Source organism: Crocuta crocuta, unplaced genomic scaffold (assembly GCF_008692635.1).
Source record: "Crocuta crocuta isolate KB4526 unplaced genomic scaffold, BGI_CrCroc_1.0 scaffold96, whole genome shotgun sequence".
Lineage (NCBI taxonomy): Eukaryota > Metazoa > Chordata > Mammalia > Carnivora > Hyaenidae > Crocuta > Crocuta crocuta.
Window position 1 is genome coordinate 5,370,407 of NW_027531522.1, and position 24,221 is coordinate 5,394,627.

A 24,221-nucleotide genomic window follows, 5' to 3' on the forward strand; every position below is an offset into this window, starting at 1 on the left:
ATGCGCCACAGTAGGGTAGGGAATGAGTACATCCTTTCTACACAAAATTTCAAGTGCCTAGAATAGTGCTTGACAACATAACAGGTGCTCAGTAAATGTATGTTGAGTACACGAATGAGGCGATGATATTTAAAATCTTGACAAACTTGCACATTCTTTCTCTTGAAACCTCTTTTTGCAAGAGAGTTTGTACCGTTTTTATTTTTTTAAGTTTATTTATTTATCTTGAGAGAGCATGCACACGCAAATGGGGAAGGAGTAGAGACAGAGAGAATCCTAAGCTGTCAGCACGGAGCCTGACAAGGGGCTCGAACTCAGGAACTGAGAGATGATGAGCTGGTCTGAAATCAAGAGTTGGATGCCTTACCAACTACGCCCCCCACCCAGTGCCCCCCAGAGAGTTCTTAGCTTTTAAAATTGCTTCAAATTTATCATTTGTTTTGTGCTGCTTCAAAACAACTATTTTTTTTCACTTTCTTCTATTTTTGTTTAAATACTCAGTGATTTCTAAAGTTTCCATCAGAAGTTTATAGCAGTATTCTCTCAGTAAAGCAGGAACATGTGCTTTCTAACATGGCATTTAAGAATTTCACTGTATTAGGAGGCGCCTGGGTGGCTCAGTCAGTTAAGCGTCCAACTTCGGCTCAGGTCATGATCTTGCAGTTTATGGATTTGAGCCCTGCGTCAGGCTCTGTGCTGACAGCTCAGAGCCTGGAGCCTGCTTCAGATTCTGTGTCTCCCTCTCTCTCTGCCCCTCCCCCTCACACACTCTCTCTCTCAAAAACAAACAATAAAAAATTTTAAAAAAATAAAAAGAAAGAATTTCACTGTATTAGAAATCCAAGGACTGCCCCTGTTTTAAAATGTCAGGCATTTTTTTTTTTTTTTTCTTTTTGGTGTCCAGATACCCGGAAAAATGGGGCTTGCATTTAGGCTGCCCAGGCTGCTACAACAAAATACCATAGGCTGCTTGGCTTCAACCACAGAACTTTATTTTCTCACCGTTTCAGAGGTGGGAAGTCCAAGATCAAGGTCCAGAAGGACTGATTTCTGGTGACAGCTCACATCTTGGCTGGGAGAACACACTTTCTTACGGTTCATATGGCCTTCCCTCCATGTATGTGCATAAGAGAGAGAGGTCTCTGGTGTCCCTTCCTCTTCTTGGAAGGACACCAGTTGAATGGGACCAGGGCACCAGCCTTTGACCTCATTTAACCTGAATTATCTTCTTAAAATTCCCATCTCCAAAGATAGTCACACTGGGGCTTAGGGTTTCAAGATAGGAGGTTTTTTTTTTTTTTTTAATTTATTTCTAGGAGAGAGAGAGAGACAGCGTGAGCAGGGGAGGGTCAGAGAGAGAGGGAGTCACAGACTGAAACAGGCTCCAGGCTCTGAGCTGGCAGTCAGCACAGAGCCCGACGCGGGGCTCGAACCCACAAACCGCGAGATCATGACCCAAGCGAAAGTCGGACACTTAACCGACTAAGCCACCCAGGCGCCCCTCAAGATATGAATTTTAGGGAAAGGGACACAATTCAGTCCATAACGGGGCTGAATGAGAAGTGATCTGCATACATCATAGGGACCTTTGAGATCATTAAGTAATGTACATTTTGTAATCATAAGCTACTGTCTTTAAAAAAATGTTTTTAATGTTTATTTTTGAGAGAGAGAGAGACAGAACACAAGTGAGGAAGGGGCAGAGAGAGCTAGGGAGACACAGAATCTGAAGCAGGCTTCAGGTTCCGAGCCATCAGCACAGAGCCCGGCACGGGGCTCGAACCCACAAACCGTGAGATCATGACCTGAGCCGAGGTCAGACACTTAACTGACTGAGCCACCCAGGCGCCCCTCAAGATATGAATTTTAGGGAAAGGGACACAATTCAGTCCATAACGGGGCTGAATGAGAAGTGATCTGCATACATCATAGGGACCTTTGAGATCATTAAGTAATGTACATTTTGTAATCATAAGCTACTGTCTTTAAAAAAATGTTTTTAATGTTTATTTTTGAGAGAGAGAGAGAGACAGAACACAAGTGTGGAAGGGGCAGAGAGAGCTAGGGAGACACAGAATCTGAAGCAGGCTTCAGGTTCCGAGCCATCAGCACAGAGCCCGGCACGGGGCTCGAGCCCACAAACCGTGAGATCATGACCTGAGCCGAGGTCAGACACTTAACTGACTGAGCCACCCAGGCGCCCCTTCATAAGCTACTATCATAAGCCAGTGTCTTTAGTGGAGGTGCATTATACCACCTGTTGCTATCCCAGGAAAACGTGTACATCCGGTTTCTAAATTTTTTTTCTGTTTTCAAACTGAACAATTTTAACAACAACAAAGAATTTTCTTCTAGGTCCTATTTCTGATCCTTAATTGGCCTTTGCAAGCTCTATTTGTGGTTTTGAGCCATAGCCATTTATAGAAACAAAGATAGGATACAGTAGTAATTCTGTTTTGGGGTTTTCCATGTCTCCGTGTAATGATGGATCTCAGAATATAGATTTCACATGTCCTGTGCTGGCAGCCTGTCCTGGATGGACAGAGGGAAAGGACAGAGGTGTGGCAAGAGAAAAGAAATATTTCTATGCCACGGGGAAAGCCCAATAAAGATTAGCTTTTTAAAAAATGTTGCACACGGTACAGATTAAACACATACAAAGTGTCCAAATTTTCTTCTAGATTTTATTATACCCTTTGGGACATACCTATGGGGAGCACATACTGAATGTTATAGAATACCTGGCAACCTTGGCTATGTATTTGTGGAGTCCCCAGATGCGACTGCCATTAATCATTATGCCACATCATTATAACTTCGGCGGCTTTCTGCAAGTAGGTTTGAAACCTGTTGTTTTTCCAGTTAATAAGTGTAATGGTTGCAGGTTATCTTAACTTATTAAGAGGTCATGAGTCAAAAGAGACATTCTAAAGAGAGTTAATTAAAAGCCATTGGTAACCCAAGCTAAGCTTATACAATGAAGGGAAATTGCACCGTTGGAAGTTAGAGGCAAGAATGTCTTCCTTTTTGTAAGCATATGCAGATATGTTCTCTAATTTGCATTTCATTTTGCTAGAAGAATTATGTCACGGAAATTGCTTTTCTTTATGATTTTGCTCATACTTTCTGCCATAGCTTCCTTTCCTCTCACTGTTGTCAGGCGTGCTCTGTAGCCCGTCTTCTGTACAGAATCGCATGCAATGCTGTTTGTAAGAGGATAGGTCTACATTTCTGTTCGAAGGACCTGTTCGTTCCAACATAACTGTTTTCGGCGGCACCCTTAGGCTTGGGTCCCAGGACAGGATGCAAGAAGCCACGATCACTTGTTTTTTTGTTTGCTCATCTTTACGATTGAGTTTTCCTTTTGTGGCTACATTAACTGTAACAAAGTCAACTTTTGATTCGTTCGAATTAAGCTTTCGTGTCATGGCCTTCTGCAAGCGATCAAAATGGCAGAGTTTGTCTCTTGAGGAAAGTATGAAATAGAGTAGGGATGTAGAAAAAAGAATTAAAGGAAAAAAACCTTTGAAAAAATGATTCTGGGGTTGCACGGGTGGCTCAGTTGGTTAAGCGTCCAACTTTAGCTCAGGTCATGATCTCACGGTTCGTGGGTTCGAGCCCCATGTTGAGCTCTGTGCTGACAGCTCAAAGCCTGGAGCCTGCTTTGGATTCTGTGTCTCCCACTCTCTCTGCCCCTCCCCCACTCATACCCTGTCTCTCTTTGTCTCTCAAAAAACAAAAACTAAAAATAATAAAAAAATTTTTTTTAATTAAACAATCATTTTGGTCTTCTTTTTTAAAAATCTTTTTTGTCTTTATTTTATTTTGAGACAGAGACAGAGAGCGAGCAGAGGAGGGGCAGAGAGAGAGGGAGACACAGAAGCCAAAGCAGGCTCCAGGCTCTGAGCTGTCCGCACAGCGCCTGACATGGGGCTCAAACTCATGGACTATGAGATCATGACCTAAGCCGAAGTCAGATGCTTTGAGCTGAAGTCAGATGCTTAACCGGCTGAGCCACCCAGGTGCCCCAAGGTCTTCTTAACACTTGTTATTTTTGATAGCAAGAATTGAATTTTCCCAAACAGAGTGATTTAAATATTTGCTTTTGTTGTGTAATTGTGGTGAGCATGTTGAGGGGAAGCAGCATTTCTTGTTCATGTTGGAATCTTCCAGAACATGGTGCTTTAACTATGATGGATAATACAAGGGGAAGTTGCCTTCACAGTTACGTTGGGTATATGTTTTCTTTAAACATTTGCTGTGGACGTGATATTCACCTGGCCCCATAGATGGCAGAGAAAACAAGANTTGGTGGCATTTTTGAAATTTGCAGTCCGGGACACTTGGGTGGCTCAGTCGGTTAAGACCCTGACTTAGGCTCAGGTCATGAACTTGCGGTATATGAGTTTGAGCCCCGCATTGGGCTCTGTGCTGACAGCTCAGAGCCTGGAGCCTGCTTCCGATTCTGTGTCTGCCTCTCTCTCTGCCCCTCCCCTGCTCATGCTCTGTCTCTCTCTCAAAAATGAATAAACATTAAAAGAATTTGCAGTCTTTCAGAATTAGACTTTCAAGGTGCATTTACAAAAGTAACTTTTAAGAATTAGACTGTAAATCCTGTAAAATCTTATCATTGGCTCAAAAAAATTTATCAGTTCAAGTGGACAAAATAGTAACGCATTATCCTCAGTAAATGCTAGTGGGATTTCCATGCCTGGGATTTTCAGTATTAAGACTATGTCTCCCTTTTAAATTGTGAAATATATCACACATACAAAATAGTCCACGGAAACTTATGTAGAGTATAAAGGATAGTAATAAAGTGGGCACCCATGTACCCACCACATGGCTTAAGAAATAGATAATTTTAGAAAATTTTGAAGGTCCCTATGTTTCCCTTGGGTTTATACCTCACCCCCCTGAGGAACTACCAATAACACAAGGGCCACAACATCTTGAAAACACAGATTTTCATAGTGAAATGATGGAAAGATGATATGAAAATCCAGTTCCCATATATAGAAGCAACATACAGACTTTGGAGAAAATCTGATTGGCTTCTTGCACCATTAAAAGCACACACAGTCAGGGGCACCTGGGTGGCTCAGTCGGTTAAGCATCGATTTCAGATCAGGTCATGATCTCATGGTTCGTGGGCTCAAGTCCTGAGTCGAGCTTGGGCTGCCATAGAGCCTGCTTCGGATTCTGTGTCTCTCTCTGTCTCTCTCTGTCTCTCTCTCTCTCTCTCTCTGCTCCTCTCCTGCTCATGCTCTATCTTTGTCTGTATCTCTCTCTCGAAAATAAACATTATAAAAATTAAAAGAAAGAAAAAAGAAAAAAGTAAAAGAATAGAGCTGGGATTTGAGTGCAGATTTTTTTCTGACTTCCAAATACAGGACTCTTCCTCTCCACCAGAATTTTGGGATCGTCACTTCTGTGTGCTATCTGGAGCCCTTGTGCCGTGGAGCAAATGTCAGAGATAGGAATTTCTTTGTTATTGTTGATGCAGAAGTTGATTTATCCTTAAATGGCATTTTGGAGGTGACATCTTGATATTAGGACCACATTTAGAAGTTTCAGATTTCTTAACACCAGAAACGGAGCTTTATCCCAGCTGAGTGAGTAGAGCCTCCCATTGAAATGTTCTCAGTGTGCTGGTGTATGGGAAAGTATTGCATTGTCTCAGGCAGTGTGAGCATGTGAGTTATTCACTTGTTACTTCACGTAAAGTAACACGTTAAGTTAATGCATATGCCCCTTTAGGATATATTTACCTTTATTGTCCTGCCCTGCTCTGAAGGGGCCTGCTCTGTGCAGAGGATGTGGGATTGAGGTACAGGTCTCTTAGTCCAGAACACACGGACACAACTCTCATAAGCATTGTAGGAAGCCGGTGAGGTTCTGGGGTTTGCATGACACAGAGTCAGGCACCCAGCCCTCACTGGGGTTTGGTGATGGCCGCAAATGGCATACAGAGGAAGGTGGTGTGAGATAAGTTTCTAAGAAAGAGTAAGGATAGAGGCAAGCGAGGAAGAAGTGATGGTGAATGGTGGGCGGCAAAAAGCTTCCCGCATGGGGGACCCGCATATTTAAGTCAAGGATGGATGTGCATGGTGCCTTTGAGGAACTGTGAGTACTAATTTTAACCTGGAGATTTGGGAGGAATACCTAAAAGATTCTTTTATTTTATTTGAGAGAGAGAGAGAGAGAGAGAGAGACCATGTGAGTGGGGCAGAGGGGCAGAAGGAGGAAGGGAAAGAGAGAGAGAGAGAGAAAGGGAAGGACGGAGAAAGGGAGGGAGAGAGAATCTTAAGCAGAGAGAATCCACGCTGTCACGGGTCTCAGTCCCACAACCCTGGGATCATGACCTGAGCCAAAATCAAGAGTTGGATGTTCAACTGACTGAGCCACCCAGGCACGAGGAAGAGATTTGTTTAGTAAAGGAATGACACCAGATTTTCGGGTGACTGCGTGAATGTTGGGAGTGGCTGATGTAGGCTTGTTGTCAACTTGGCCCTTCTCTGAGTGAGATTTCATTGTAATTGCCTCCGTGGGCTCTCGAAGCCCCGTATACCCGGCTGTTGGGCCTTGGGATGATTATAGTACTAGTACTTGTAGGAGTCTGCTCTCAGAGAACAGAAGAGGAAGAAAATAATGTGTTCCGGGAGCTCTATTTTTGAGCGATGCCAATAAAAACAAGAATTTAAGCAGTTTTATTGCATGGATTTAGAATCGAATGACAAACGTCGAGCCCAGGTGTCTGTATGGTATGTAAATAGGGCAGTGGTGTGTTCACGCCCCAACTGTGCCACAAGCCTGAGATGACTAGTCTCAGACACAATGTCAGGTTGGCAGGTCTGAAAGTGAAAACCCATATAAATATGTATGCCTGCAGGATCGCGTGCAAATGCGATTTGTAATTCGCAAATGCGAATTGTAGTTCCATACAAATACGGAGAGAAAAATCCCAGTTAACTAAACTGTCGGCAGTGGGGGCCGCGGGGGTGTTCTAGTCAACTTACTATATGTTTTAATAAAGGATAAGCCTAAACTGTGCTTTGTTGACAGTGTTTTCAAAAGTTAGGTGACAAATCAGAGCGCGGCTGACTTGAAGTCAAAAATGTAACTGCCTTTCACTCATTGAACGGGCGAGGGATGACAGACACTGATCCGCATAGATCATTATATGGGGCACAGATGGTCGAAGAGGTGACCTCCAGAGTCCCTGTTATCCTCAGGACACTGTCTGGAAGTAGTATTTTTGGAAGTTTATGAGGATGCCTGTTTGAAACTGTTCGCCTTTGACTACCTTTCAGTCCTAAAGTCAGGACTTACAGGAACAAGAGCCTAGTAGCTGAATAGTTTTGAAGGACTTAGATTTATATACACAAGGAGTTGAGGACTGGATCCTAGTTGCAAGCAAAGGAAATTAGTTCTGAATTGTAGCAAGATACACGAGTCAGAAATAAGAAGTGGCTTCCTCCGATATGTAGATTATATGATATAGTCTTAAGGCTCTTTCAACTTTTGAAATGACCTATTTAAACATGTTTTTACTGTTTATTCATTTTTGAGAGGCAGAGAGAGACAGAGTGCGAGCCGGGGAGGAGAAGAGAGAGAGGGAGACACAGAATCTGAAGCAGGCTCCAGGCTCTGAGCTGTCAGCACAGAGCCCAACACAGGGCTCCAACCCACAACCTGTGAGATGGTGACCAGAGCCGAAGTCGGCCACTTTAACCTACTGAGCCGCCCAGGTGCCCCTAAAATGACCCAATTTAGCAGAACATTATATCTCAATCGTTATGCCTCTTTTTGCCTATGTCTCCAATGGGAATGATAATATTGGATGCTTATTTTAAGTTGAGAGGATCAATGAAAGCCTGATGGAAAAGCCCTTTGCGTGACACAGAAGAAAGTGTCAGAAATAAGTAAAAATATGAAGTCAAACTCTGTCTGTGGAAATAAGTACAGGGAGGGGTGACTGGCTTTTCTTTTCGGCCTTTTATAATTTTAGGAAAATGTGACTGAGAAACTTGGGGAACGCAGTGTGGTCTGGCTTGGAGAGTCCGGGAACTGTGTGTGCCCTGATGCAGGGGAGGGGAGAGCGGGCAGCGTCATGGACTGCTCTGCACTTGGCAGGTCCTCTTAAATCCCTCCAGATCATACATTGAAAGCCAAGTGGTGGTAATTTTCCTGAGGCTTCCAGAATGTTGTATTTTGAAATGGGGATTAATACCAGGCAAAAAGTGCCATGTTTTATGGAAGATCCAGTTTTCTTCTACCTTATGGTGGTAGAAATTCTTTTAAAAAGAATTATTCGGGCACCTGGGGGGCTCAGTCAGTTAAGCATCCAACTTCAGCTCAGGTCATTATCTCATGGTCTATGAGTTCGAGCCCCGCATCGGGCTCTGTGCTGACAGCTCAGAGCCTGTTACCTGCTTCGGATTCTGCCTCCCTCCCTCCCACGCTCATGCGCCCCCCGCACCCCGCTCTTTTTCTCAAAAGTAAATAAACATTAAAATTTTAAAATAAGATAAAATTAAAAGAATTATTTGAGATGAACTGATATTTATGGCCCTGAAAAAGAGTCAACTTAACCTGATTCATAAGGCAGGAGAATGTTGAAGTCTGAACAGTGTTGGATTACAAGGTCATTTTGAAAGACAGGATGTGCAATAATTAGAACAGGCAGAAATTAAACCACAATGAACAGTAATCCTAAAGAAAATTAAAACACGGAAAACACTGCATTATTTATTTGGATTCAGTGGGAACTTGCCAAGGGAGAGGCAGCTGGCTTTCTGCTCTTTGAAATGTTTGTAGACTCGAGGAGAAGCTGTCAATCAGATTTAAGCCCTCACTTAATTCTCGCTCTTAGGCCAGATCTAACTGTACAGTGAAGTGGGGAATAGACGTGGTTAACTATGTGACTCGGGACAGGAAAGACATGGACTCTCGTGACAAGTAGATCTGAGCTTGCATCAGTTTCATCATCACTACCTGCCACTTCCTAGGCTCTGTCCTCAACAGACCTTTGGGTCTTAGATGCTAATTTTATTTTATTTTGTTTTATAATTTAAAAAAATTAATGTTTGTTTTTGAGAGAGAGAGACACACACACAGAATACGAGTGGCGGAGTGTCAGAGAGAGAGGGAGACACAGAATCCGAAGTAGGCTTCAGGCTCCGAGCTGTCAGCACAGAGCCCACGCGGGGCTCGAGCCCACGAACTGTGAGATCATGACCTGAGCTGAAGTCGGACGCTTTGACTGAGCCACGCAGGTGCCCCCACATGCTGATTTTAGAGGCAGACAAGGTCTGGGGTTGAAGGACAGCATCTCCGTTTGTTACCTCTGTTACCCTAAGAAACAGGATAATAAGGGGCTGCTGCCTCATTCATTTCCCTATATCTCAATTTCCACATCTGTAAAATGAAAATAAAAAATCCATAACTTGTAGGAGTATTATAAGAATTAAATATTAGTTCTTATTTGTAGTTAAAACACTTGGCATAGTGCTCAATCACTGATAGCCTTGTTATTGTCGTGAAATAGATTGGAAATGGAAACAATATCTTGGCACAAAAATGTTTGAAGTATCTGTAGAAATAAGAAGAATATTTCCAGTCTTCAAACTGACTGCCATTTCTAACAATATATTTCATTTTATTTGGAATTCCTCATAGTAACATTATTTTGATTACTGTCAGTCACAGTTTTCTGTAAAACATCATCATTGGAGCGCCTGGGTGGCTCCATCAGTTAAGTGTCTGACTGTTGATTTCGGCTCAGGTCATGATCTCATGGTTCGTGAGTTCCAGCCCTGCGTCGGGCTCTGCTCTGACAATGCAGAGCCTGGTTGAGAATCTGTCTCTCCCTCTGTCTCTGCCTCACTCTCTCAAAACAAATAAATAAACTTTAAAGAATTAAAAACAAATAAAGCATCATCATTAAACGCGTTGTAAAATTTTCCGGGGAGCTGATGTCCATTATAGAATTTTCACTGATGAGCACAGAAGTTGATCCTTTTAATGAGAATAAGCATACTGACTTGGTGATTCTCATGTATTCAAGGTGAAAAGAAATTCTCATTAAGGCAGCTTGGCACAACACATATTGTCATAAGTTCACAAATGAATCGTTTCCCAATTTAGGCTTAGGACCCTGCGATCTTCAGACAGATACTTAATGATGTTTTGCTTCCTCACAAGCATTAAGATAAACATCAAGGTTATTTCAATGTCAGCTTTTAAATAAAATGGGGGAGATGGAAGGGAGATGGAAGACAATCTATATGGCTGTTGGAATTCTGTATTTTCACTTAAAAGGGTAGAAACTAACATTTAAATTCTGTTGCTGCTTCATTAAAGGGCACAGATTCCAAATTCATTTTTTGATCTGAAGGAGGAGATCTGTCCGAGTCTGTGGCAATTTCCAGGCGATATGGATATTTTCAGGCGCATCACCGCGGGAGGCTTGCTCGCTGGGGGTGTCCACAGTTCTGTTATCTGCGTTCCTCTGTGCAGCGCTTAGTGACGTTGATAAAAGAGAAGGGGAGAATCGTCTCCAGCGTTAGTTAATATTCGTATTACTTGTGTGCTCCCAGTTACCATCCGTCACATTGAGCCCCGTCTTGGCAGATCCAGAATTTCTGTTATTTTTCATCCAGAAATGAATTTATTTTGCGACCTTTGTTATGGATAACCAAGTTGCGTACGTAATCCGCGTCTGAGAGAGGGTTGTAGATGCTTCCTCTGGACGACTTTTATGGCACTTGCCACACTGCGTCAAAGGACCAATTTCATTTCCTTCCTCCCCAGTCAGGTAGACTCTGGTTCCTTGAGCTCAGGGAGTGTGGCCAGTTATACGTTTCACCTCAGCCCCAGACATCGTGCCTGGAGTAGCTTAGCATCCATTGAATGTTTTAGTGAATAAATACAGTTGTGTGGCATTTTGCCTCACCGTTGCACGGCGTGGAAGTTTAATTCTCGGATTCATGTCCACTCAAAACTCGTCATGAGGCCCTGGCCTATTTTGCCACACTCTTAGCTCCCTTTTCCCTCCCTTTACCCCCCAGCAGAGATGCGTTGCAAGGTCTCAAAGACCGAATGACAAATATTCGGTATGTTGTGTGGTGTGACTTGCGGGAGTCAGAACAGGTTAATTGCTGAGAGAAACAGTCCTCACTGAGCACAGGCATTTCTCGCTCTCTCTCACGTCCCAGGCCAATGCGGGCTGGCCTCAGAGGGGGTGTTTTAGGGGCCCTGCTCCATGCAGTCAGTCAGGGATCCAGGCCTCTTCTGTTGAGCATCTGCTGTGCGCTCGGCCTGGCAGTTTTCTCCTGGATGAGCCGCATCTAGCCTGCAAACAGAGTAACCATGGTGGGCCCTGGGAGATTGCAGGGGCTCTGTCGGGAAGCAGTGTACAGCACAGCCGTCCGTATTCCACAGGCCGGAACTCAGTCCTGGCTTGACTTCAGGGGACCAAGAAGGGAGACAAAAAGTGGGTATTGGTGGCCACAGTCAGTCCCCGTCACATACCTTTTATCAGTAGCTGCTCCTTCTAGACGAGGCAGAAATACAGTAGTATCCCTGTATCTGTGGGCGATGTATTTCAAGACCAGCAGATGGCTGGACCCACAGATAGCCCTGAACCCTATATATACTATGTTTTTTCCTATGCGTGCATACCCACGATAAAGTTTGATTTATACATTAGGCACTGTAAGAGACGGGCAACAGCAAGTAATAATAAAAGAGAATGGTTATAACAACGTACTGTGAGAAAAGTTATGTGAGTGTCGTCTCTCTCTTTCTCTCAAAATACCTTCTTGTACCGTTCTCACCCTTCTTCTCAGGATAGTGTGAAGAGGTAAAGCGAGGCGAGTGACGTAGGAGCTGTGGTACCGTGTCAGGTGGCCACTGACCTTCTGATGGTCAGTCAGAGGGAAGACCATCTGCTTCTGCATCGTTGTTGATGCTGAGCAACTGAATCTGTTGAAAAGCAAGACTGGGGACTTGGGGGGGAGGCTGCTATAGTGACAAATGCTTTGTGTGTCCCCTCAGCCTCTAAAATGCTTGCGTGTTCTCTGAAGAGGAGAATTTGGGTTTCAGGGAGAGGTAGGCACTCTGTATGGTAGATGTGATACTTTGGGTTGGGAACTCTTTTTCTCTCTTCTTTGTTGTGACTGTAGACCTATCCAGTCTGGCTTAGCCACAGAGGAGACGATGTCCAATCTGAAATGAGCAGTGAGGTCTACGGCCATACCACCCTGAACGCGCCCGATCTTGTCTGAAATGAGCAGTGAGGGGTGCCTGGGTGGCTCAGTCAGTTGAGCGTCCAACTTCCCTTAGGTCTGATCTTGCGGTGTGTGAGTTCGAGCCCCGAGTCGGGCTCTATGCTGACAGCACTGAGCCTGGAGCCTGCTTCGGATTCTGTGTCTCCCTCTCTCTCTGCCCTCTAACGTCTCTCAAAAATAAACAAACATTAAAAAAATTAAAAAGGTAAAGCGGGCAGTGAGACCTTGTAATAATGTGATGAAAGGGTGACAAAAGCTCAAGTGTGAAATGCTGACTTGATTTTTTTGTTGTCGACAAAGTTAATGAAAAAATACTTTTAAATTAATTTGTACTGTCACAAAAAGTACAAAAGCAAAAAAAGCGAAACTCATCATGTACCCAGCTGGCCGTAGACTGAGCTGAGAAGACTCAGATGGTCACAGAAAATTATCTCCTCAATACGTATCTTGCCCCGATAAGAACCGTAGCCTGTCCCCATTTGAAAATGGGAGCTGAATGGAGGACATGAGCCCACTGCCAAGTAACGACCGTGTTGTGCCCAACTTTTCTAAACCATAGAGCTTTATTGTATTTTCTCCCTCCCTCCCTCCGTCCCTTTCTTTTTTTCTATCCTGAGCAATAACTGACATATAACATAGTGTCAGGTGTGCAGCATAATGATTTGATGTTTGTCTGCATTGTGATATAATAGGTCTATTTACCATCTATCGCTACACATAGTTACAATTTTTTTTTCTTGTAATAAGAACTTTTAAGATCTGTTCTCCTAGCAACTGCAAAATATATAAAATGGTATTGTTAATTGTAGATATTATGCCATACATTACCTACCCAGGACTTATTTTATAATATTTATTCATTTTTTTAATGTTTTATTTATTTCTGAGAAAGAGAGACAGCGTGAGCAGGGGAGGGTCAGAGAGAGAGGGAGACACAGAATCTGAAACAGGNTGCTACACAGTTACAATTTTTTTTCTTGTAATAAGAACTTTTAAGATCTGTTCTCCTAGCAACTGCAAAATATATAAAATGGTATTGTTAATTGTAGATATTATGCCATACATTACCTACCCAGGACTTATTTTATAATATTTATTCATTTTTTTAATGTTTTATTTATTTCTGAGAAAGAGAGACAGCGTGAGCAGGGGAGGGTCAGAGAGAGAGGGAGACACAGAATCTGAAACAGGCTCCAGGCTCTGAGCTGGCTGTCAGCACTGAGCCCAACATGGGGCTCGAATCCATGAACCATGAGATCATGACTTGAGCCGAAGTTGGAGGCTTAACTGACTGAGCCACGCAGGCGCCCCAGGACTTGTTTATTTAGAACTGGAAGTATGTACCTTTTGACCTCCTCCACCCATTTTGCTCATCCTCTACGTTGCCTCTAGTAACCACCAATCTGCCCTCTGTGTATTTCCTCTTGTAATTTTTTAAAAGTTTGCCAGGGCTCCTGGGTAGCTCAGTCAGTTGAGTGTCCAACTCGTGATTTCACCTCAGGTCAGGATTTCATGGTCATTATCTCCCGGTCATGAGATTGAGCCCCCAGTCAGGCTCCATACTAACAGCACAGAGCCTGCTTGGGGTTCTGTCTCTCCCTGTCTCTCTGCCCCTCTTCCACTCCTTCTCTTTCTCTCTCTCAAAATAAATTAATGAACTTAAAAAAAAAAACAAAAGTGGGGCACCTGGGTGGCTCAGTCTGTTAAGTGTTTGACTTCAGTTCAGGTCATGATCTCACGGTTCGTAGGTTCAACCCCCATGTTTGGCTCTGTGCTGACAGCTAAGAGCCTGGAACCTGCTTCTGATTCTGTGCCTTCCTTTCTCTCTCCCCCTCCCCTACTCATGCTCTGTCTGTCTCTCTCTGTCTCAAAAAATAAAACATTAAAAAAATAAAAAGTAAATAAATAAAACCCAAGATTTTTGCATTTACCGGCCATGACCACAAAAGAATCAGACATAATATAATGGTATACAGATAAGTTTAGAAGATGTTATATTGTACAAATTGCTTTTGAGTCATAGTCTTTGTGAAGAAGCTAGTTTCTGAGGCCATTGAGTGACTTAAAAAATTGACATTTCCTTTTGGGGTCATATGTAACAGTTCACAAATTTACTCTAGAAAAGAACTTCGTTCGTTTCAGCCCAGGAAGGATGCATCTAAATGTAAATAAAAATTATGAAGCATCTAAAGGCTTCAAATAGTTTGTGGAAATTCCCAGTTTGCGGCCACAGAGTGGTAAACACAACTGACGGAATCTGGCTTCTTCCAATGGATTGTGCCTTTTTTTTTGTCATGCAAAGTTGTGCATGTGTTTTATGAAGTGTTAATGCAGTTAGTATCTAATGTTCCTAATTTATGCAATTGGATATTTCATAAATGGGCTTTCTGCATGCAAGCATTTGTACACATTAATATTTATGCAAGTATTCAAATCAATGCAAGGGCATCTGTGTGAGTATGTGCTAAAAATATGCATATGCATGAACATTTGTACCAGGGGATACATCCCCAAAGTTAGTGATTGCTGAGGTTACAGTTTTTAACTTTTGTCCTTTTGACAACATTTCCAGGACTAGAAAAGGCATGCAGAGAAATAATGCAGGCACTGATATTGACAAATGAAATTGTTTTATTTGACTGTATTTGATAGATGTAAATGACAACTAGCGAGGTGTCTTTAATCCGCAATGCAATTTTTAGAAAATAGTATTTTAGAATATGTGGTAGTTGTCTAATACATTGCCAATACAAAGAACATGTTGTTAGTAAGGAAATGGTTTTTGTCAGACATATTTTATTTCTTTATTATTTCTTTACTTATTTTAGCTTGAATTTGACCCCTAGAAATCATTAGCTCAGGCAGTAAGGAACTTCTGTGGCTGCTCTTAGGATGCGTATAAGAAGGCAAAAGATGGTAGTTGTGGAGGGAGGGAAAGTTCTTATTTTCAAGTCCTTCATGGTCACTGTTGATATGCTTGTCCGTGACATCTCAGGGGATTCTGGCTTCTGGAAACTTCCCCGGGGCTGGAAACCCCAGTCTCTGGGTCCAACCTCTCTAGGCAAGCCAAGGAATCTGCCCTAGGAGGTCAGGACATTCCCTGGGCACTACCTTGGAGCCTGGGGGTTGATGATCCTCACTGCCTGGCGATCTGCTGACCTTCCCCCCCCCCCCCCCCCCCCATTTCTTTGCTCCTCTAGACGAAAATCCCTCCTTGATCTTGTCATGCTTCTGATTCTGCTTGGTCTCTTATTAGGGTCGACTGGTGAAGTGTTTCTCTTCATTTACAAACTTATTTGTTGGTAAATTTCAAGGCCCCCATGTTATCAGTTTATAGTAGACGGGAAATAAACACAGTTGATTCTGAAATATCAGTTTTGCCATTTAAAGATGGGTTTAAGATTTCTCCTTCCTTCCTTCCTTCCTTCCTTCCTTCCTTCCTTCCTTCCTTCCCTCCTTCCTTCCTTCCTTCCCATCCCTTCCTCCCCCCACCCCTCCTCTCCCCTCTCCTTCCCTCCCTCCCTCCATCTCAATCTCTCTCTTTCTCTCTTTCTCTTTGCAACCCTTTGCTGAGGAATTTACAATGTACCAGCTGCTTGGAAGGGATCGAAAATTATGGTGTACCTTTGTCATGCTCCAGTAACATCTTCCTCGTGAAAATTTTGGCTGGCTGGTTTTAAGCTGAAATGGCAGGGGATGAGTTTTGGGGTTTGTTTGTTTTCTTTCTCATTATGGAAAAGGGGAGGTTGAAAAAATTATGAATGGCGTAGGTGTGAATTTGAAAGGAACTGCTTGCTCAGTTGTACTCTCCTTTCTCATATTTGTTTTCCATGACTAACGTTAGAAGCGAAGATGCAGGTTTTTGTTTCTGTATGCCGTATGTAGAGGGCAAGGCTATCACTATCCATGTGACAGAGGCGGCTGACTAAAATGATTTCTAATGGGTGTAGAGCATTGTATGCTTTGGGTATGTTCTAGTCATACCATCCTAGGCAAGGCCTATGGTATAGAGACTGGGGCTTATATCACATATGTTGCTGGGAATTGGAGGAGGCTCAAAACCATTGGCAAGGAGGATTTTGTCTTTCTCGTTGGTATTTACTTGGTCTACCTCTAAGCAGAGGCCATCCATTTAGGCCCGCAGCAGAAGGGGCATCAAGTGTAGAAGTTTTCCAGTGGGAAGGAGTTTTGTATGTCGGGGGCGTGCAGTTAAAGCTAGAGTGAGCAAAGGAGAAGTGGTATAGGATGTAGGAAGACAGAGAAGGCAGGGCCATGAGAAGAGCTGGGATTTTAGTGGGGGTATAATGGAAGCCATTAAAGGTTTTAAAGCAGTGGTGTGACACAATTTGGTTTACATTTTCAAAAAGATTACTTGGCTGATTTGTGGGGGAAAAAGAATGAGTTGCACGGGGCCAAGAATGAACACAGAGAGTGATTATGGGAGACAGGTTGGCAGGGCATGGTGGCTTGGATTATGCTAGTGGTAATAGAAATGGAGAAGAGAGAACAATTTCAAGTTCTGTTTCGAGGGTGGGGCTCCTTCAGCTTCATGCTAAAGAATGAGATACAGAGAATAGGGAGGAGAAAACAGAGACATCTCCTTAGAATTTTGGTTCTAGCAAATGGGTGAATGGTGTGGCCATTTAACTTAAAGAAGGAAGATCAGGGAAGGAATAAGTGGAAGGTAGAAATTTCTTTTGGTTGGATATGAACATCCACATGGAGGCGACCAGCAAGGTCTTCTCTCTGCAACATGGAACCCATTGGAGAGAGCAGGGAGGGAGATCTAACCTGCAGCAAGTCATCAGTGCCTAAATAGTATTTCAAACCCTGGATTTAGCTGAGGTCACCTAGAGAGAAAGTGTAGAGGTGAGAAGGGGTGCCAGGACCAAGCCCTAAACTCTCCACCTTTTGGAAGCCCGGTAGAAGAGGAAGAAGGAGACAAGATGGGTCTGGTGAGATGACAGAGAATTAAGGCAAATTGGGAAACAGAAACCCAGGGAGCAAAGCATTTTTTTAAAAAAAAGGACAGCGGTCCACTGGCAAATGCTGATGAGGGATCAGGTAAAGGGAGGACACTGGAATGCTCATTAAACTTGGCACCGTCAAGGGAGTTGCTGTCCTTGGTAAGAGGACTTTCAGTGGCGTGGCGGGGAGGAAGGTCAGGCTGGAGTTGGGAGGTGCTGGATTGGAAATCGCGAACAGAGGCAACTTGTTCAACAAGTTTTGCTGTGAAGGGCAGCCAAGAAGAGACTGAAGGCGGGGAGGTAAATTTAAGGTCAAAATATTTTTGTTATATTTATCTTTGTGTCGTTTGGCTTTTCGTATGAGACCTAGTGAACCATATTTGAATTAGTATCGATGGAATCAACACAGTGGAGGAGGAGAAGCCGGTGACGCATGAGTGGGGGGGGGAGGGAGGGAGAGAGAGATGGTGGGATTGGGTTCAAAGCACAAATGGAGAGGTTGGCTTTGAGAGGATCGAAGAATGCTGCTTCCACTGTACCAGAGGGGAAAGCAGAAGGTGTGTGTTGACAACGGTGTGGGCAGGCTTGTGGTTGGTGGTGGAGGGCGGGGGGCTCACAGTGGGCGGTTTCCACTTTTCCTGACTCTGTGCTGTGGGCTCTGCTCACTCCACCTTTCACTGTGTTCCTCCGCATGCTTCCGAGCTGGCTGTGTCCAATCCCATCTCAACTCAGCCACCCGTCTCGGGCACGTCCAAGTCCTCTTGTGGGTATCTGCAAGCAGTGGTGTGGCCAGGCTCAGAATGGGTCTGAGATATTCCTTTACGTGTGGCTCCTGAGTGCTTGAAATGTGGCTTGTGCAACAGAAGAATTAGACATCTAATTTTATTTAATATAACTTAAAAACTGAGAGCTGACTCAGTTATTAGAAAACTTTTACTATGTCTGGGTCAATATAGATATCTGAATCTACACCAAGTATCTTTGATACAATTTAGCATCTGGATTGAAATGGGCTGTGAGTGAATATTGTGCCCCGATTTCAAAGGCTTAGCTGAAAGATATATAAAACTTCTCATGAATAGTTTTATATTGACCACATGTTGACAGGACAATAATTTGGATATGTTGAGTGAACTATATTGTTAAATTAATTTCACTGGATTAAAAAATGTTTAAAAAGTAGCTCCTAGAAAAGTTAGTTAATAGGTAGCTTCCATTATATTTCTATTGGATGGTGCTGTTTTATGGGCTATGCCTTTAAGAAAACTCATATTTTAGGCGTACCGTTGGTCATGCCTATGTAAGTGTCGTTTGTATCTCACCACGAGGAGCAGTGACGGTTTAGGAAACGTGACCTGTCGGGGTTGGCGCTACTTGCTTAAGGTCTCAGGGCTGCAGAACCGGGATTTGAACCCTGGCTCTCTGGCTGTTTACAGGCTGTGCCCTGGACCATTTGCCACATGGAAAGTCATTCTGTGTATTCTTTCTCTAGAGTTATTCTGTTTACAACTAGCCCAGGACATTTACATAGACGCTTAAAGGACAGAATTTGGTTTTTAACTCAAGCAATTGAAATTATGACTCTCGCGATATGGTTTTAATGGACTGTTACTGACTTGGCTTTGATTTAAATGAGGATACGCAGTTTCTAGTTGGGCCCCTCTCTCCTTGATTTCAAAGACTGTCAGCTCCTTTATGTTTCTTATTTACTACTGCTGACGACCACCGTTTGCTCCGTGCATGGGATCCCCTATCAGCAGGTGCTGGCATGCACTCGTTCCATCATTCCATATCTGATGATAACACTCCTTTTGTCTTGCAGCTGGTCAGCTTTCACTAAGAATCCTCGTGAAGAAAAGATTCATTCATTTTTTATAGGAATAATTTAAAGTTACTCTAAATTTTACATGGAGAAGCCGAAGTCTGTGATTCACCACAATGTTCTGTGGGCATCTGAAGGTCAGTAAATCCAAACAGACCTCATTATCTATTCTTTTTATTCTTCTTTATTCTCTATCTTATTTAGTATGTTTGCCACATAGCTGGTTACTGGTCAGAAACCTCCATCATCTCCGTCTTCTTTAAAAAAATTTTTTTTAATATTTGTTTATTTTTGAGAGACAGAGAGAGAGAGAGAGAGAGGCAGAGCATAAGCAGGGGAGGGGCAGAGAGAGAGCAAGACACAGACTCTGAAGCAGGCTCCAGGCTCTGAGTTATCAGCACAGACTTGGGCACGGGACTGGAACCCACGAACCGTGAGATCATGACCTGAACCAAAGTCGGTGCTCAACTGACTCAGTCACCCAGGCACCCTCATCTCCATCTTCTGCTCTTCCATTGACCCCTGCACGCAGCCATCTGTCATGTTCAAGTGACATTTCAAGCCCCTCCAGCCTCACATCCCGTCTTCCCACCCACTGCCTCTGCTTGTTCAGACCTTCAGCATCTCTAGCTTTTCTTCTTGCTCCAGCTCATCTATGGTGTCTTTCAGGAGAGGGGTCTTTGTCCCTCATCTTTGAGTCCTGAGGTCTTAGTGGAGAGCGTGTACTATTGATGCGCTCCTGAATACTGTTCGCAAACCTTATTCAGCATGACTCTCCGGGTGAATGGACGATCAGCAGCGATGCCGTGGGCCCTTGCCGAGTGCAAGGTTGCCCGCTCTACCCACGTGCCTGCTTGGCTCACGTAGATTCCAACGAAAATCTTTCCCTGGCCACTCCAGCTAATGAGGGACAGATTTCTTTCCTGGAGTCTAAGTCCTACTGTAATATGTCCCTGGAAAATAGAATTGGCTGGAAATCCCTAGAATATGACATCTAAGACTCAATAACCTTGGGACAAACTGTGGATAATTTTCATATAGGTGTATGCATAGGCAGGGCACTGGGCTCCTTGTTTATGAGCCAAAGTTTGCAATAGGAAATTAAAAAGAAAAGAGAAGAAAAAGTAAAAAGGGATTGTAAAAGAAGCAGAACTTCATATAATCAAATCCCACGTTTGTTTAAGTCGTCTTTGAAAAATTAGTCAAATTTCGTAAGGAGAGCAGAAGAATCCCATTACTATGAATCATGCCGACAGCCCCGTGTTACATTACTTCAGCATTTACCTTGGGTCTCTCTCCAAACAGGATATAATTTCAGAACTGAACCCACGACCATCCTGCCCCTGGTGGAAAGGGAATAGTTATTTCTGTCTATAGTATAGCAACAAGATACCAGTAGCTACTCAGGCAATTTTTTTGTGCATCTGATGAAGAGATACTGGGGTTTTTATATGGAATATAGGATTTCATAAGAGGTATAATGGAGGGTTTAGTTAAAATGTTCTTTCTGTTCTTTCTCAATTTACTGGTGGCCAGTGTGAGAATGCTGGGTCCCTATGTTACCAGGACACATGTATGAAGGACTCATATCTGTCCCCCTGTCCCCTGCTGAGTACTGCGTCAGAGTATTGTGAAAAATCTCAGAACTTTTAAAGAATGAGTGGATTTTTTAAATTTAATGTTTATTTTTGAGAGAATGAGAGAGAGCGTGCACAAGCGGGGGTGGGACAGACGGAGAGAGGGAGACACAGAATCTGAAGCAGCCTCCGGGCTCTGAGCTGTCAGAGCCTGACTCGAGGCTCGAACTCATGAACCGTGAGATCATGGACGCTTAACTGCTTAGCCGACTGAGCCACCCAGGTGCCCCAAGAATGCGTGGACTTTTAGCTAGAGGAAAAGTAGATACTGCCCAGAGTATCATCAGCTAGAGAAGCTCTCTGCCTAGATTCTCTGCCATCGATCAGTAGCCCGTATGGTAACCCCCAACTCAAAATGGTGTGCTTTTGATTTTGTTTTTTTAATTTTGTTATTCCCCCTGGAATTCCAATAATCAGGTTCACCTTAGTTTACAAACATCTCCTTTCCTACAAGTGAAGGTGAAGGACTTGTCACTAATTCATATAATAATCAGTGTGAATCAGGTGGCTTCCTTCAAAGTGAGGTCAGCCGCTGTGAGGGCAGCTGTGTTTGGTGGAGGGAAGAAGGCGTTTTGGAGAGTGGACACTTCGGGAAACAGCTGACTTCCAATTGACTGGTCAGTAGGAGAAAGTGAAGGCTTTGGGCCAGCTCTGCCCTGAACGACAGGGAAACGTTGGGGCTTGCGGGCACTGAATTGTAAGAGGGGAGAGAGAAGTTTCTGCTGTTTCAAAATGTCCCTAGGAGTCATCCTCTATCAATACAAATGGTGCATCCATGTAATGGAATATTCTGCCTCCATTAAAGAGACAAGGTAGATGTATGGTTAAAAAGAAAGTGCAAAACAGACTGGATAGTGTGCTCCCATTTCTGCATATAATTTTGAAAGGTTCATATGCACATATGCATGCATTTGCTTGCCTGAATATATGTAGAAAGTATTTCTGGATGAAATATAGTAAACAGTAACTTGGCTGCCTCTGGGAAAGGAGCCTGGGGACCTGGGTCGCAGGCAGGATTTGTTTATTTGCAATTTTGGGGGTACGGTTTGATTTCTTATGTACATTACTTTTAGGTTTAAAAAAAAAAGAACTAATTTCTAAGATTATTCTTACACTTAGGAAAATTGGTGTGTGGTTCCGGGAAGGAACGGAGGAGGGGAGAGGGGGAAGCTAGGAGGAGGCAGTAATCTCTTTGTCCTTCTTTCTTCTGAGTCACAAAGCTCAGGGCTCTTGAATGCCAGACTCCTCTAGTTTTATTACCTCAGCTGGATTATGGTTAAATAAGCTTCTCTGGGCTGACCTGGAATTGAACTACTCTTTATAATCTCTTTCTGTAGGGAAAACTCTACAGTGTTCCAGAGAGCATATGCAACTACTAAACTAAATTATCTCCACCCACCCTCTCTCAATTTTATGTCTATTATCTTCCTAGTTAAGAAAAAAAAAAAACAACAACTCCAGATTTATTCTCGGAGGCCCTGCCTGTCCGTTCTCACTCATCTCCTCAGAAATGACAGAAATGCTATATGCAGTTGTGCACTTGCATACCTTGTTTGCATGCCTAGCAGAGAGCTCTAGGCATTCAATAACTGTTTGTTGGATCCTAAGTTAAGGGGTAGGTGTCTGAGCAGACTGGCTTATACCCACCATAAACTGTTATAGATAAACTTCTCTAGGCCCTAGAGACATTGTGGAAAGGCCTTCAGTGTAGTACAGGGATTCTCCACATCGGCCTCGTTGACATCATGGTCCTGAGCATTCTTTGCTGTTGGGTACTGCCTTGTGCCTTAGAGGAAGCTTACCAGCATCCCTGGCCCCTCCCCACTAAATACCATTAGGGACCCGTCCCAATGGGAACATTCAAAAATATCTATAGATGTTGCCAAATGTCCCCTAGGGGGCAAAAATCCCCCTAACCGACAGTCACTGACCTGGAGTGATTTTGAATTTGCCCTTCAGTCTCCAAGAATTGTTCTATCTTGAGAGAAAAGTCTTCAAACCTTGGAGATCTAAGGGTGAAGTCAAAGCGAGGTTTTCTGAAAGCTGACATTGTGCTTTCGTGCAGAATTACAAAAGGTGGCTCCCTGAGCACCTAATTAGAAAAGGTCCCGAGAAGGAAACGTAGGCTGGATTTCATCTTCCATCTGGCCCCCTCTCTCATTCCTGCTGGACTTTGGATCGGAGGAGCTTCTATGCCTAAGTTCAGAAGTCTACCCGAGTTGGGAAAGAACAGGCTCTTGGAGCCAGTACCCAGATGAAAGGTTCTATGACAGACTGGACTGCTTTCCATGTGACATCAGCTGACTTCCAAATGGCACGTCAAGAAAACTCCCCCCCATTAAATAGCTAAGGGGCTGATTATACGTCTCAGGTGCTTTCACCTAACAAATGTTTATTGAGGATCTTTTCCTCTATGTGTTCCCCTCCCCCCCCCCACAACCCTTATTTCTGAATGAAGCCTTTTGTTTCTGTGCACTTGGTACGATCATTGTATTTTATATTATTCCAAATCTTTCTTATGGATCCAAAGAAAAGACTTTTCCCCCTTCCACTTAATTTACTCACTTTCTTAAGGACCAATTATAATTAAAAGTGAGAAGAACAGCAATCTAAGAGATGGCTGGAATGCTCGGAATGATTCTTAGCTGCGTGTCAGTGCTCCAGAAGCACACACATGCTGGGCTGTGTGTGGGAGACCCTCTTTAACCGTCCTTATATTTGTAAGTTACCCTCCAATGCATTGGCGCGTCAGCTGCCAAAGTAGTTTGTAGAATCTCCTTCCCTGGAGGTCTTTATAAATAGAACTAAATACCCATCTGTCCAGAATGGTTTTGATGCAGTCCTGCTGATTAGAAGGAATAGGCTAGATATTTCTGTCAAGGTCCGTTTCAGTCTTGCGAGCTCTTAAATGGGTAAGTTTGCTTTTCGCTGGGGGAAGGAGGGATGGACAGCGACACTTTTGTGAATTTATTGATGTAGCACTGTATGCATTCTGGTGAAACAGAATAAATTATATATTTCTCGTGCTTTTAATGTTTCTGGAGCACTTGGTGCATTTGGAGCCTCGCAGAAGCCTGTGAGGTAGGTGGGGCCCTTCTTTGGGTCCCTGTGGTACAGAGTGAGCAAGGCACATAGATGTCTGGTTTTGGCTTCAAGTCAGGGTGGGAATGCTCTTAACCTGTTAGCTCTCTAGATTCATGCTCTTTTCTCTCTCTCTCTCTCTCCATTTTTTTTTTTTTTTTACAAGGAAGGATGTTTTATTTTTTATTTTTTTTCTTAAATAGTTTATTGTCAGGTTGGTTTCCATACAACACCCAGTGCTCATCCCCATAAGTGCCCTCTTCCATGCCCAGCACCCTCCTTCCCCTCTCCCCCACCCCCATCAGCCCTCCGTTTGTTCTCGGCATTCAAGAGTCTCTCATGGTTTGCCTCCCTCCCCCTCCCCAACTATTTTTCACCTTCTCCTTCCCCATGGTCCTCCTTTAAGTTCCTCCTAGTCCAC

General features: G+C 43.5%; 1 protein-coding gene across 1 annotated transcript in view; it reads left to right on the top strand.

Moving 5' to 3' along the window:
• Positions 1-19,139, top strand: part of LOC144238602 (LIM zinc-binding domain-containing Nebulette-like) — a 217,911-nt gene extending 198,772 nt beyond the window's left edge. Inside the window, exon 5 of the mRNA XM_077772448.1 lies at positions 19,083-19,139. Coding sequence (XP_077628574.1) covers positions 19,083-19,100 — 18 coding nt within the window. The 3' untranslated portion in view covers positions 19,101-19,139. The remainder of the gene's footprint in view (positions 1-19,082) is intronic.
• Positions 19,140-24,221: the final 5,082 nt, after the last annotated feature.